Source organism: Acomys minous (genome assembly GCF_964271855.1).
Source record: "Acomys minous genome assembly, chromosome: 7".
Taxonomy (NCBI): domain Eukaryota; kingdom Metazoa; phylum Chordata; class Mammalia; order Rodentia; family Muridae; genus Acomys; species Acomys minous.
Genome location: NC_140488.1, coordinates 102632562 through 102648926, shown reverse-complemented (window position 1 = coordinate 102648926; position 16365 = coordinate 102632562). Strand labels below are relative to the sequence as shown.

Below are 16365 nucleotides of genomic sequence, written 5' to 3'. Positions count from 1 at the left end.
ATCCTCTAAACTACTTCCCATAGTGGGGCAGGCATCCCATACCTGCCTCAATCCCAGGCCATCTGCTTCTAATAACTTCTATCAAGCTACCTCCCATCCATAATCCTAAATACTTGCTAATGTTCTTCATCTGGGCCAAATCTCCATCCACGCTGGCCATGTGCTTCTCTTCCATCTAACCTGTGGTGGCCTTCTTTTCCTCCTCTCTCTTTGGGACCCTGTCCTCAGGTCTCTTTTCTTCTTCCCAGGATTCTCTCTGTTTCTCTAAGCCCGAGGACCTTAGCCAAACCTATCTCCTTTGCCCTGCCCAGGTGTGTGGCCTTTTATGGGTCACAGAGACAACAAGCAGTAATTAGTATCAAAATACATCAGACCATCCCCCAACACAGCACTCTTTCTGTTAAACTCTTATTTGGGGTGTTTAGGCCTCAACCTCCCTTCCAAACTCCCAACCCTACATAGGAGAGATGAGGTTATTAAGCCCCTTTACTTCTCCCGGATATTTAGTGTTAATTGGGTTCTTTTCAGTTCTACCACTCTCTGTCAACAGCAGACACAGCTAGCAGTCCCCTCTAGGCCACTGAGCCCCAATGTGTTTCTCTCCATCTGTCTACTCCAAACCACCACACTGTCTCTGGTCTCTTCAAACTGCTATGGGCCACATGGCCAACACATCACACTCTCTCTGAGTCTTGTTTATATCCTTAGAGCCCTAGACCTCGCCCCTCTCCGTGCTGCACGAGGAAGGCCATTACCAGCTGGCAAAACCACGCCTCTCATGAGACAATTAACAGGTGTGGATAAGCTAAAGCTCAAACTAAAATCCCATATTTGGGATTAGGACAAAAACATTTACATAACACAACTGAGTTTACAAAGAACCAAAATTTCCCTTTTATAGGGCCATATTAGGGGTCTATGGTCCTACTGCAGTTGGGGTAGGTTGATGTGCTGATGTCCGTGGCCTGGGGATGTCTGTAGTCTATGCTGTAGCCTGAGTTGATTTCTAAGAGCTGTGCTCATGCCAAGGGCCATGTGGATGTGAGTGGCCTGCTCTGTCACCTGAGACCATGTTGATGTCCGTGGTACAAGTTGTCGAGTATGTGGTCCTACTGCAGCTGGGGATTGTGTTCATGGTCAGTGCTGTCACCAAAAACCATAAGGAAGTTCATGATCCATGCTCCCTCTGATGATAAAGAACAAGGAAACCACTTTGGCAGTGGTATCGATGACTGCAGATGAACAGTTGAAAAAGAGGGATATGGAAGGCTTCTGTGACAACTCGTACTCGCACCAGAACCCCCCCAAAAGTAAGAGCTTAAACAGAAAGCCATTGAAAGAATTCTTAAAATTAATGATAAGAATGTTCAAGTGTAGCTCTCCAAAATCGATGACTCTGGCCTGGGGCGCGGGAAGGGAAGGACTTAGTTCTATTGAAGGGGCAGGCCACTGAGAGTTTGACCATGTTCCAGTGAGTATATAGAGAACACAAATTGGACTTGTTGTTGTTGTTGTTTTGGAGAAGGGAGTCACAAGGGGGTACAGACGTGGAAGGACTGGGAAGTGTAATGGAGTATATGATATGAAATTCTCAAAGAATCAATAAAAATATTATGTTGAATTAAAAATAAATAAATGATAAAATTATATAAAATAAGTAAATAAATATACTCCATAAAAAGATTTTGAGTCTTAAAAATTATAATTTTGAATTGAGCTTTTTTACTATCAAAGATAAATATTGTCCACAGAGACTCTGGGAATCTCATTTTTCTGATCCTTTCATAGTGTGCTTTTACAAAATATCACAATTTTCCTTTTTATATAACTCAATTTCTCCAAATAGCTAAATCTTAACAAAGTTAGCAAAGACATAGTGATTAGACATATATCTTTAAGACAGGCTTTAAGACAGTCCTGGGTTGTTCTCTTGTTCTCTGCCTCTCTAACACAGAGTCAGGGGGCCAGCCTGACACAGGACTGAAGCTGTGGAGGAACCTTTGAAATAAATACATTTGGGCATGAAGCAGGCAGGCCAAATCCTATCTCCAGAGCTGCATTTTCAGCGAAGTAAAACAGCCTATGACATTTTTTTCAATATACATCCCCAGACCTGTGTGTGTGTGTGTGTGTGTGTGTGTGTGTGTGTGTGTGTGTGTGTGTGTGTGTAGACAGCCTGGAAAGACCAACAAGTAACTTAAAAGTAGAAATAAAAACAAGAGTATCCAAGGTTGTGGGGCAGAAACAAAGGCATAAGGCAAAGAAGTCCCTGCAACTCTCAGCACTCCACCCTGAGTCCAGCTTTGAGTCCCAGTATCTGTCCTGATTCCCCGCTGGGTGGAGTCTCTCAGAGGAGATCTATGTTGGGCTAATATTCATTTATAAGTGAATATATACCATGTATGTCTTTCTGGGTCTGGGTTACCTCACTCAGAATGATCATTTCTAGTTCCATCCACTTGCCTGCAAATTTCAAGATTTCCTTGTTTTTAATAGCTGAGTAGTATTCCATTGTGTAAATATACCCCAGTTGTTTTGTTTTGTTTTTTTTTTTACCCATCCTTTGGTTGAGGGACATCTAGGTTGTTTCCAGATTCTGGCTGTTGTGAATAATGCTGCTATGAAGAGTGGGGGGATGGAAGGTCCAGGAGGGAGCAGGAGTTCCACTGGGAGACCATCAATGCCTGCAGATCTGGATACAGTGGGGCCTGCACAGACTGATGCACCAACCAAGGAGAATACATTCAGAGAACAAAGACCCCCTATTCAGATGTAACTGATGGACAGCTGATTCTCCACGGCGTGGGTGGGGGACTTCTGCTGAACCCCTGACATGCACTCTGGTGTCCACGATTTAGTCACTGTCCCTTGGTAAGATGGCCTTGTGGACACACAGAGGAAGTGGATGTATGCTATCCTGACGAGACCTAATAGGCCATAGCCACACAGTGGGGAGGAACCCTCCCCCCTCCCCCCAAACCTCTACTCTGTCGGAGGTCTAGGGGAGGGGAATAGGGCAGAAGAGGGAGGGAGCATGGGAACTGGAAGATAAGAGCAAATGGATAACAATTGGCATGTAATGTGAATAAATTATGATAAATAAAATATACATTTAAAAAGCCCCAAGAACAAAACAACCATCCTATCTCAATTAGGGGAAGCAGCCTTGGAGACTCAGTAGAAACAACAGGAATTAGGATCCAATGTAGATTTTATTTCAAGTTTCCTTCCAAGCTGTATTAATTTTCGACTCTGGATGTGGTTGTAAGTAAGAAGCTGAGTGGCAGGAATGAGAAGGGTTAAAATGAACTGGGGGTGGGGTGCTACAGGGGAGAGGCTCAGGCCCTTTGCCATTTAGTTTGAGAAAATTGTCTAGGTACATAAGAATGTCAAAAGTGCAAGTTTCTAGTTGGGACCAAGAATGGCCTTCATTGAAAGGATACTGTGGCCAGATTTGAGTAGATAACTCAATGAGTTTGGTAGGCTGAAGCTCTCTCTAAGCTGGAGCTTTTACAGCCCATTGAAAAATTTGGTTTGAATTTCAAATGACAGGCAGAACTGGTGGAGAGTCTTATCCTACTGCCTAAGGCATCCATAGGTTTAGGGAAAAGATGAAAATGAGCTGGAGTGTTAGGGGGTATCCCCACACTTGTAACACTGAGGGGGGGTCTCAAAATTAGATAACTGTGGGAGACTGCTAGAACCTCCAAGACTTTGTGATCCAGAAAAGGAATGGGAAATTCTCAGAGCTTCTTGGGTCTGGCCAGTGCACCTCTGAGTCAGACCCCAATGCCTAGCTTGTCTTGCAGAATTTGTGTATGTGTGGACAGTGATCAAATGGGGAAAGGTCTCTCAGCCTGGATGTTAGAGAATGTTGGAGGAAAATGGAAAGGAGGGTTCAGAGGAGAGAAGAGGATCGGGGGCAAGATGGATTTTTACACAGAGCACCAACAAAGTCCTATGAAATGAAGTTTCATCCACAGGACTTGCACTACTCACGAAGGCAGAGGCCACCAAGACCAGAAGTCTCAGAATCAGATCTGACTGGTGGCCATTCAGCCTAGATACTGAATGTCACAGTCACTGTTAGATTGCTGTGAAGAGACACCATGACCAAGGAAACTCTTTTTTTATTAATTTATTCAGATTACAACTCAATTGTTATCCCATCACTTGTATCCTCCCATTCCTCCCTCCCTCCCACTTTCACCCTATTCTCTTCCCCTAGGCCTATGACCAAGGGGGATCTTCCCCCCCCCACTATATGATCATAGGCTATCAAGTCTCATCTTGGTAGCCTGCTTATTCTTTCTCTGAGTGCTACCAGGCCTCCCCACCAAGGGGGAGGTGGACAAATACAGGGCACCAGAGTTCATGTCAGAGTCAGTCCCCACTCTCCACATAACTGTGGAGAATGTCCTGTCTATTGGCTAGATCAGAGTAGGGATTCGATGTTTACTACTTGTATTGTCATTGGTTAGTGCAATAGTTTGAGGAGATCCCCCTGGGCCCCGATCCACCCGTCACGATGTTCTTCTTGTAGGTTTCTAGGAGCCTCTTGGTCCTTCTATTTCCCAATCTCCTGTATTTGTTTTACCTAGAGTCCCAGTGGGATGTCCTTTTATAAAGGAAAGCATTTAATTGGGACTGGCTTACAGTTCAGGGGATTAGTCCAATATCATCATGGTGGAAAGCATGGCAGCACACAGGCAGACATGGTGCTGGAGAAATAGCTGAAAGAGAGACCCTGATCCATTTGGCCAAGAGAGGGACTCTGGGTTTGGCATAGACTTTTGAAATTTCAAAGCCCAGATCCCAGTAACACACTTCTCCCAATAAGGTCACACCTCCTAATCCTTTCAAATAGTGCCACTCCCTGATGACCAAGCATTCAAATGGGCCTATGAGGGTCATTCTTATTCAACCTACCACAGTGAGAGTATAGGGTGTTTGTGCTCCTGAAGGAATGAGCCCTAGGAGGGAGCAAGGAGAAATTTCTGTCCAGAGGACCTCCAAAGGATCCTAGATTTCCACACCAGATGTAAGAAAAACGAGGCAAAGAAGTAGACAGACTCTATCTCAACCAGCTGAGACTACTTTATTGAAACAAAAAGAGGTCCCAAGCTTTCTGCAGGATGAAGACTGAGCTCATTTAGAGAGCCTGGGGGACACACACACACACACATACACACACACACACACACACACACACACACACACACACACGTATATATATATATTTATATATATATATATATCTCAGGAAGATATAGCTATTCTTTCATGGTTTGGTTGAAAGTGGCGTGGCTTCTTTTTTATACCCAGGTATATTGTTTCTACAAGAGGATCAGAACAGTCAGTCTATGGCCAAGCAATTCTTTATGGCTAGGGATTGTTGCCCAGTACAGCCTGACTCAATTCCTTATAACCTGGAGATATTACCAAACACAATCAAGTCAAAATATTTGTAGAAAATATAAGGAGCAAAAAAGAATATAAAAAATGTTGTTTCCCTTCCACACTGCGGAAAAGGTGCATGCTCTAGCTTCATGTTGCTGTGTCTACTGTCATGTTGCTGTGATAAAATACTGCCCCAAAACAACTTGGGGTGGAGGAGGCTTTATTTCAGCTTACAATTTCAAGTCTCAGTCCATCATTGACGGAAGTCAGGGTAGGAACCGAAGCAGAAACTATGGAGAGACACTGCTTATTGGCTTGTTTGCTCACTTACTCAACTGGCTTTATTATATACCCAGGCCCACCTACCTAGGGATGGTGCCACCAACAGTGGGCTGGGCCCTGCCACTTCAATAACCAATCCAGACTGTGTCTTGATGATGTGGCCCCAGGCCAATCTAATCTTGGCAATCCCTCAATCTAAATTGAAGCTAACCAGGACATTGTATAAGCAAATGGAAAAAGCATAAACTATGTGAAGGGAAATAACAAATGAAAATATGAAAAACATAAAAATGCAGTAAGGTAAAAGGCTTGCTAAATATCTAAGGAGGAAAAAAAAAAGAAAAATGAGGTGAGAAGCTCTTTTCTGTGTCTTTGAACATTGGATCCTGCCAGTTATCATGGGACCTGGGGAGAGTCAGTTAAACTTGTGTAGTCTTGTCTTTCCTGTGTGGGGAGTGTGCATTGAATGAGTGTCTGATGTCCACTGGCTTCCTCTTTAGTTGTTTTTCTTCCTTACATAGTAGGGTAATCTGCTCTGTTAAACACACTTAGCTTTTCACTGTGCAGACTAGGAGGATCCTCCCACCCCTGAGACTCCTCCAGACTGCTCTCTGGTGGAATGGCTAGTGTTTCAGCTGGAGGATGTCTCCCAAGTGCATTTGAAGTGTGGGAAGCAACCAAAGCCCTGAGATGGGCACGGGCAGATGACCTGCCCTTGTACTTTCCAGATCTTTTGAGTATTAAATTACTCTGCTGAGATGAGGGATGCAGCTGTGGATATCATGTACATCCCTGGAACTTCGGTGTTTTCTGGCCGTACAGAAATGAAGGGCACATAGGTGGCTCCAAATTTTGATCCACCCTATGGCCTCAGGATCAGAGCTACCAAGTTCCAGAATTCATTGCAGTTGATGAGATCTGCTTCTCAGCTACCAGGGGTGGGGCTGTCTCTCCTCACACACTTCCCAGCTTGAGGCAGCACCCTTTGGTTTGTGGGTATTCAGCCCTTCTATTCGTCACAATGGCCTCTCTGAGGTTTCCCTCACCCAGGGTCTATGCCAGGCCAACTTGTGGCTCCCTCACATTTGGATGTTCCCTCACCTCAGCCACCACCACCCTACATCCCTACCCCCGAGGTAGCTCACTTTTGAACAATAGATGGCTCCCGGCTGCTGCAAGTCTAATGGCATCAAATTTGTGTTTCTTTCCCCCACTCAACCAACTGCCAGATGACCCACTCTTTACAAAACCTGCTAGTATATTTGAGGCTTGTGAGGGTTGAAGGCTTGTCCTGAAGGCAGGATTGTCTGGATTCTGTCTGTCTTTTGTAAGTGCCTGTTCCTTTCCCCTTTCCCTACCAGCCTACTTCCCTGGATCATAATACCTTTTTTCAGCTCTTTTCTGGCATCCTTTTACTTCCTTTGTGGATTTCCAAAGCTCTTCCTCTATTTCTTTCTGATAAAAGGTGGATTTATTCTTATCTAGCTCTCCCCTTTACAAGCTCACAAAGAGGCAGTCTCCAGCCTGCCATTGTACCTAGAATGTGCTTTATTTGTCATTTATCATGTTGTTTCCCTGGAATGCTCTGGCAAAGGCCATCCATGAACTCCATGTTGGCATAGATGCAGAAAGGTCTCCTGTGAGGCTATTATTCTCATCTGAGACTCTCTGACTACATCTTGAGCAGATGTATGGGTAGTCCCCAGCATGGTGTCCACACCAAAGCCCTAGGGCCTGTAATAGTACACCTGAGTGGTTGGAATTCCAAGTTTCAGTAAGAATTTAACAGATAGAGCTGTGGCTGGGGCTCAGTGGTAAAGCTTATAGAAGGTCTTGGGCTTAATGCCTGGTACCACTTTCTTTTTTTTAAACCAAAGTTGTTTTATTTGTTTATTTATTTATTTTTATTTTTATGTGCATTGTATGTCTACGGGTGTCAGATTTTGGAGTTACAGACAATTGTGAGCTGTCATGTGGGTGCTGGGAATTGAACCTGGGTCCTCTGGAAGAACAGTCACTGCTCTCAACCTCTGAGCCATCTCTCCAGCCCTTGGTACCACTTTTAAAACTCTGGACAGGTGATATCTAACAAGATACAGCACAACACAAGAGCATAAAGGCAGCTATTTGGAAATACAGAGATGGCCATTCAGAAGAGAAAATCTGGGGAGGTCCATCTCCATGGGTATGCATGAAAAAAAGAATTTCAGCATTTGATTTTTCATTACAAAATTTCTAGTACTATTTGGCCTTTTATCAAAGCACATTAATTTGGCAACATAATATCATAGGGTCAAAATATAAATCAACATACATATTAAGTATGCCTAACAGCTGAGCCCTACACAGCAGCTGATACAAATTTGAGCCCTCTTCAGTTTTCAAAGAATTATTCTTCTGTCTCATGAAGGTATCTGATCACTATTTTACTAACTTTTGGAATTCTGCTTTAAAAAAGGGCAAGCTTGGATATAGGCAGAGTTGATGGCCAAACTCTGGCAAGGCAGGGTAAGCAAATCCTCAATAGTTCCTGCCTCACAAATATGTCTGTCAGTTTTGGGTGACTCTTCAGGTAGAAAACTGTCTCTGTCATTTTTTCATTTGGAAAGGTACTAACCCGCACTCCCAGCATACTCAGATAATCAAATTTACTCCTTCTCAAGTCTCTGATGGAGTTGAAGACCAGGTAGCTTAGTTTTACAATGCAGCTTAGCTGTTTAAGTGGTAAGATGTTTTTAGGTCTAGATAGGTGTTCTAAGTTGATAATGACAATATGTAATGGAGAGTGATTTACACTCAGAATTTTAAATGCGCCAAGATAGGAAAGATGTTTTCTTCAAGGCTGTCAAATACAAATAGCCAAAATACTAAGAATGTAACATTTATATAATTTCTGATTGGGTCATGGTTCTTTTTGCTATAGATAGTTTATTGTATATATGTGTAATAATATAAATATATATGTAAAAAATAAAAAAATCAAAGAAAAAAGTATAAGAAGGAGTTGTACCAATAAATACCAAGTCAAATGTTTTATTCACAAATGCAACCCTTCCTTTTTAAAGAAGAGCTTTACATGTCTGATTTGTATTTTCTGCCTATAAACACAAATCAATATCTACAGCTGCAGCCTAAGCTTTCCTATGTGGAATGTGAAGTAATATTCATTCTGTAGTCCTATTCCAGACTGACTAAATTGGGGTCTCTATGGATAGGATTCCTAAAAATGGTTTATGGGAGATCTGTGGCTATACACAAGTAAGGTTGAGAACATAAGCATATACTCCATTTTATCTGTCTTGTTTTTAAGTGCAATCTTGGACTTTGTATTAGTTTGCTGTGCTAGATTACTTTGACTAGCTTGTATCTATTGCTTAAATAGAATACTCTGACCAAAAGCAACTTGGGAGGAAGGGGTTTATTTGGTTACATGCCCCAAGCACAATCCATCATTGAGGGTTACCACAACAAGAACACAAGCAAGGAAGGAGCCTGGAGGAAGGAGCTGAAGCAGAGACCATGGAGGAACGATGTTTAATGGCTTGTTACTCGTGGCTTTTTAAGGCTTACTTTCTTATAGAACTTAGGGCCACCTACTCAGAGGTGGCACCACCCACAGTGGACTGGGTCCTCCCACATCAGTCATAGTCAAAAAAAAAAATGCCTCACAGACATGTCACAGGACAGGGGTTCTCAATCTGTGGATTGTGACCCCTTTGGGGTTATATATCAGATAATTACATTAAGATTCATAACTTTAAAATTACAGCTATGAAGTAGCAACAAAAATAATTCTATGGCTGGGGGGTCACAATAACATGAGGAACTGTATTAAAGGGCCACAGCATTAGGAAAGTTGAGAACCACTGCCGTAGGACAATATGATGGAGGCAATTCCTTGATGAGAGTTCTTCTTCCCAGTTAAATTTAAGTTTGTGTCAAGCTGACAAAAACTAGCCAACACAGCCTCCCTAGCCTTATTGTTGTCAGGTTTTTTTCTCTTTTTAATGATAATTGCTTTCTCTCTGTGGAGCTATGTTTGAGATATTTACTCTACAGCCATATTTAAAGCAATCTGCAGGATTCAGTGTGTTCGTTCTACAGTGTCCCTCTTCCCACTTGCTAGCTAGGCAGGCAGAGAGAAAGGACCTTACAGGTGGGAAGGCATTTGAATACTGTTGTCTTGGAAACCACTCTGATTCTCAACCCCAAAGGGTCACTAGCTCAGTTTGAATAACCTAGTATGAGACAATAGCCCTTCCCACTCTGATTTCTTCCTGGAAAAAGAGATTGAAGTTGAGAGCTGGGTCGGTTTCCAGGGAGATCAAAGCCAGGTATATGAGATTCATGAATAGAAAATTACAGACATGAAATTTAGTGTACAGGGTGGATTATAAGAACCTACCTATAGGTATTGGAACTGCAAGTTGATAGTTACATTCCCATAGAAAGTACCTGTTCTTGATTCTTGACATGTGTGCATATGCAAACACACACACACACACACACATGCACGTGTGCGCACGCACACACACACACACACACACACACACATACTGCATAAACTCACTAGCATGCTTTCTACTCATAAGTGCACTTTGATTCTGTCTGACTAGAGCACCAAGTGCCTGTGAATACGGGAGACAATGAGGCAAAATTAGCAGGCAGAACTCATAACAAGAGAAAGAAATGTTTCTTACAGTTGGGGCATGGTGACAAAGAATAATTTCATGCCTTTTCTTCCATGACTTTCACGTGTGCATTATATTTTAAAACAGCTTTAGAGAGGCTCATTTGACAAAATAATCTGTGCAACTTTGGGCGCAGCACTTGTAATTATTGACACAGTTGTTCAACCATTATCACAATCCTATTTTATAACACTTCTACCACTCCCCGCCCAAAAAAGCCCTCACTATTCATATGGTAAGCATTTCTATGATTATCTCCAGGCCCAGGCAATCTATAATCTATGTTCTATCTCTGTATAATACACCTTCTGATAATTTTCTTTAAAGTGACTCACATGGTAAGTTGTCATTTGACACTTAGCATGGAAGCTTTAGGCTCAGTAGATAAGGCCCTTGCCACTAAGCTTGATGGCCTGAGTTAGTGCCCAGTGCCCTTAGAGTGGAAGGAGAGAACCAACTCTTGCAAATTGTCCTCTAATATCAACATACATGCTTGGGCATACACAACACTCCCATACCATAAAACGTAATTGAAATGTTAAGTTTTTGAGGTTCATGCCTGAAACAGTATCAGCATCAGAAACTTCAGGTACATGTATTTCCCTTCAAATATCATGATTCCATTTTCCTTGGCAGCAAAATAAAATTCCATGGTGCATGTTTAGCACATCCCTTTATCTGTTCATCTGCTGACACACATCTTTGTTAGTTCCTTGACTTGGTGATAGTGAACACAGCACCAGTGACCACAAATGAGCACGGATCTCTGCACTATGCCAATTTTAAGCATTCCATGTTTATATCTAAGACTCTCCAAGCTGGGTCATGCGTTGGTTCTACCTTTATTTTCTTGAGGAACCTCCACACTGACTTCCATACTGGCTTCAGCTGCTTCCCTCCCAACAGCAGCAGTAAGGGCTCCTCTTTCCCCACATCCTTGCCAGCACTTGCTGTCATTTGTTTTCATGATGACAGCTCTTTAGACTGGGTTGAGGTGAACCCTCCAATCAGTTTCTATTTGCTTTCTCCAGGAAGCCAATGATGATGACCAACACTTTTTCAAAGGTGTACTGGACATTTCTGTTTCTTATTTTGAGAACTGTCTGTCCTGGTCATTGGCCCAATTATTGAATGGCTGACTTAAGGAAATGATTGGTGTTTAATTCCTATGCTTATTCATATAGTCAAGATAGTAATCCCCTATCTGAGGCATAGATGGCAAAGGCGCCTGTTTCCCTCTCCTGTTAAGCAGTTTGTCTGTTTGCTGTGGTGGGCCTTCCCACTGCTGTGCAGAAGCATCTGTATTCATATAATAAATAGCAATAGTCAATTTTTGGTGTTGCGTCTTGTGCCACTGGACATCCTTAAGAAAGCCGTGCCTCGTGTCTGTGTCTTGAAGTGTTTATAGTTTTCTCTGGCAGTTTCAGGTTTTCCTAACTTATGTAGAAATCCTCGATCCCTTTTGAATTTATTTTGCACAGGGAGAGAGACAGGGATTGAGTTTCCTTATTCTATAGGCAGAAATCCAGTTTTCTCAGCACCCTACAGATTTAGTGAAAGTTAGGAGTGGTATGTTATACGGGTTTGTTTCCGGGTCGCCTGGCCTACTCCACCAATCACCATGTGTGGTTTTGCATCGGAAGCAACCCGCTTTTGGCCACCATGGCTCTGTAATACCGTTTGGGATCAGATGTCATGATTGCTCTGTCTTCCCAGGAGTGCTTTGGCTAAGCCAGGGCTTTGATGTTTCCATATGGATTTTAGGATTGCTTTGAACGACGGCTGCGAGGAAATGTCCCTGGAATTTGGATGAAGGGTGTGCTGTAGATGTAGGTCACTTTTAGTACAACAGACATTTGCACAGTATTGATTCTGCCGATCCATGGACGTGGGAGGACAGTCGGTGTCTCTTTCCCTTTCTTTCTTCCTTGGCCTTATATTCTCATTGCAGAGGCATTTTACTTCCTCCTTTGGGTTCATAACTAGCCATTTGATTTTTCTCGAGGCTTTTGTAAGTGGTATCCTTTTCCTGGCTTCTTTCTTGGCAGGTTTGCTATGGCATATAGAAAGGCTGCTGGGTATCGAATGCTGATTGCTTCCTTGCCTACCTCGATAAAGGCATTTGCCACATCTAAGAATTTTCTGTTAGATTCGGTAAGACTTTTCGCACAATATGGAATAGGAGCAGTGAGAGAGGGGAGTGGCCACCCTGACCTCCTACCTGGTGTTACAGGAAGTGCTTTCAGCTTTCTCCCATTGATGACGTTGTTGGTCTCCTTGTTTGCTTGTTTCCAGATGCTGTGCTAAAGAACTCTAAGAAGATCAACAGAAGGGAGCACAGGTTGCCTGGCTTACAGGGGTCATCACTGCATGAAGGCCCAGGTGGCAGTTACTTGAAGCAGCTGTCACATTCTGACCACAGTCAAGAGCAGCGAGCCATGAAACGATGCGCACGTGCATGCTGCTGCTTGGCGCCCTTTCTCCTCCCTATACCATCCTACCTCCCCTGGCTAGAGAGTGATGCCACCCACTGAAACATGGAGGGGTGTGTAGATGGCTCACAATTCAAGGGAAGGAAGTCATGACGGCAAGAGCGGCACACGGCTGTTCACGTGGTGTTGGAAACAGATGGGGGTGAGTATTTGCACTGAGCTTGCTTCCCACTCTTCGTGTAGTCAAGACCCAGGCCATGGGCTGGTGCTAACCATGTGTACGCTGGGTCTTAACCCATCAAGTAACTTAAGCTAGACCTGTCCTTCTCAAGCTTAGAGGTCTCTTTGGTGGTTCTGGACCCTGTGGAGGTGACAATCAACCTTTTCCACCACAGAGGGAATCTTCTTATTGAGAAGCCAACTTATGTTACATGTCTGTTGCTGTAATAAACCCTGCGAGCAAAGGCAGCTTACAGAAGACAGGTTTTGTTTGGCTTAAGGCTCCAGAGCGTCAAGAGCCAGGAAGCAGAGTGGAGGCACGGCATCAAGTAATAGCACGGAGGCAGGAACAGGAAGCCAGCGCTCAGATCCTGAAGCACATCAGCAGGCAGAGAGCTGACAACTGGAAACGGGGAGGCTTTTCACCCCAACGCCCCCTCAGTGCTATAATTACTCCAGCAGCGCCACAGCACCTAAACTTCCCTGAACAGTGCCCCCAACTGGTAACCAAGTGTTCCCCTACCTGAGACTGTGGGATCACCCCTCATTCAGACCACCACAGCACCTTAAAGGCCCAATTCCCTCATGAGGTGAAGACAAACTTCTTCTCTTCCTCAGCATAGAATATCTCCTTTGAATAAAAGACTTTGAAAGGTGCCACTATTGCAAATTAGGCAATTGTCCTTTTTCTTACGTAAATATATGCCTCTTGTATCTAACCTAATATTCAGATGATTATATGTTTTCATAATTAAGCTTATAACTTCATTCACTGAGACAAGAACAAAAATGGAACAAGAAAGAGCCTTGGGAAAGATCCAAGCCTTGATCATGACTCAGGCTTTTCTCTCTCTCTCTCTCTCTCTCTCTCTCTCTCTCTCTCTCTCTCTCTCTCTCTCTCTCTCACATATTGGCCTTTATGTTGGCTGGTAAATTTGGAAGACATGATAGGGTGTCCCCACTGCTTTGGGTGTGTGGTGAAGCATCTCGATGCAGTTGGGGCACGTGACAGGGCAAATTCACCTCAATCATGACACCAGGATCACAGAGGAAAAGGAAGGATCTGGAGTCTCAGGGTATCATTTGGTCCTAAGGGCCCCTCCTGTGAACAGTGTCCATTGTTAACATGGCAGGCTCCGCAGTCCCCGAGGTGACAAGGCTGTGGGGACATCTCTGAGTGATTATATAGACTGTGGGCATGCTTCTGAAGGGTTCTGTTGGTTCTGTTAATTGAAATGGGAAGAAGCATCCTAGAGTGAATGGCACTATTGCCGAGGCTTGGGTTCCTGACTGCGTGGAGAGGAGAAATCTGAGTGTCCTCTTTCATTTCTCTCTTCTCCTAACTGGACACACTGTGAGCAGCTGCTAAAGCTTCTACTGTCTCAGATTCTCTGCCACAATGGACTCTGTGGGACCACACGCCTTCTAGGTGCCTGGCTCTGTTCCAGAACTCAGCCCGGGCCCCCTGTATCCTCACTCCTTGTCATGGCAGTTTGCTTCCTCCCACTTGAGGCTGTGAGCAAGCCTAGCTCAGGGGTGTGTGTGTGTGTGTGTGTGTGTGTGTGTGTGTGTGTGTGTACATGCATGTGCATGTGTACAACATTTTTAACATCCTGACTGCAGTTTTCCCTCCTTCCTCTCCTCCCACTCCCTCCCCAATGTCTCCCCTTCCCCCTCCCATACACTCCCCCTTCATTTCTCTTCAGAGAAGGGCAGGCCTCCCATGCATATCAACCAAGCATGCCATATCAAGTTGTACTAAGTCTAGGCACCTCCCCTCACATTGAGGCTGGACAAGGCCACTCAGTCGGAGGAAAAGGGGGTACCAAAAGCAGGGAAGAGTCAGAGACAGCCACTGCCCCCACTGTTAGAAGTCTCACAAGAAGACCAAGCTACACAACTGTAACATATGGACAGAGGGGCCTAAGTCAGGCCCATGCAGGCTGCCTGGTTGTGGGTTCAGTCTCTGTGAGGCCCTGTGTGCCCAGGTTGTTTGATTCTGTGGGTTTTCTTGTGGTGTCTTTGACCCCTCTGGCCCCCACAATCAGTCTTGTTCCCTCTTGCACAGGATCCCCCAAGCTCTGCTTGAGCTTTGGTTGTGGGTCTCTGTCTCTGGAAAACAAACTTCTAACTTAACATAAAAACATGCAAGATGAGCCCAGCTACGGCGTCGCACACTTTTAATCCCAGCACTTGGGAGGCAGAAGCAGGTGGATCTCTGAGAAGTTGAGGCCAGCCTGACCTAGAGAGTGGGTTCCAGGACAGCAGGAACCACACAGAGGAATCCTGTCCAAACAAATAAACAAACAACACACACACACACACACACACACACACACACACACACACACACACACACACACAAACCAAGAAACAAAAATCTATACAAGATACAGAAACTTGATTAAAATCAAATATGGCTCACATATCCACTACCACAAAATGAAAAAAAAATATGATGAGGAGCTTATAAAATATCTATGCTAAATGTGGAATAATGAATACCAGCAAAGAAGTAGCCTAGGAAATAGAAGGAGGAAAATGGAGGAGCATTGAGGTTAAGGAAAAAAGAAAAGAGTGAACAGAGGTAGAGAAGAAGGTAGCAAGGAAAGGGAAAGAGAACAAAAGGTTCCAAAATATATTTTGAAGGCAGGAAAAATAAAAACAAAATATTTCCTCCCAAGCAAACAAAATGAGATAAATGCGTGAAGGCAAATAACCCGATCAGGTTCAGACGAACTGAAGTCGAATCTGATTTTCAACAAAACCAGGCATTCAAGGCCATGCTGCTCAAAAGTGTCTTCACAGTCCTTCTGTGGACGGAGCTTTTATTTGGAGAGCTCAGAGTTCAAAGCAGGGGCAGAGAAACAGAGAAAAGCATACCAGGTATTTCTCATCAGCACCAGCAGGTTGTTCTGGAGACTGAAGGCTGCTTGCATAATGTCCTTGAAAGCTCTAAGCTGCTCTGCTAAGGAGAATGAGAGGACATCCCTTCTGAGAGTCAGGCCTTGGGCAGGTGGAGGTCCTCCCTGGGGAGGAAGCAAAGTTCTGTGGACAGAGTGCAAAGAGCAGGATGGTGTGGGAAAGTTTATTTCCTGTAAGCCACATGCCCTCTTCTTACTGTGAACTCCCTAGAGCAACAGAAAGTTCGTGTCATTGAGGAAGACGATATATGGAGTTCATGAGGCACAGAAAAGTGAAGAGGGAAAAACCCATCACAGTCAGAAGAGCTGCCAGTGGTCCCACATAGGGAGGAAACCAAGAGAACCAGCTAGGCCAGCCCCACCTGGAGGAGGCTGTGATTTGCTGTTCCTCCTGAGCAGCTGAGACAAGTGATGTTG

The 16365-nt window shown here is 44.1% G+C and overlaps 1 protein-coding gene across 1 annotated transcript in view; it reads left to right on the top strand.

Moving 5' to 3' along the window:
• Positions 1 to 16365, top strand: part of CLDN34 (claudin 34) — a 163742-nt gene that overhangs the window by 100555 nt on the left and 46822 nt on the right. Inside the window, exon 11 of the mRNA XM_084790601.1 lies at positions 12669 to 13007. Coding sequence (XP_084646727.1) covers positions 12955 to 13007 — 53 coding nt within the window. The 5' untranslated portion in view covers positions 12669 to 12954. The remainder of the gene's footprint in view (positions 1 to 12668; positions 13008 to 16365) is intronic.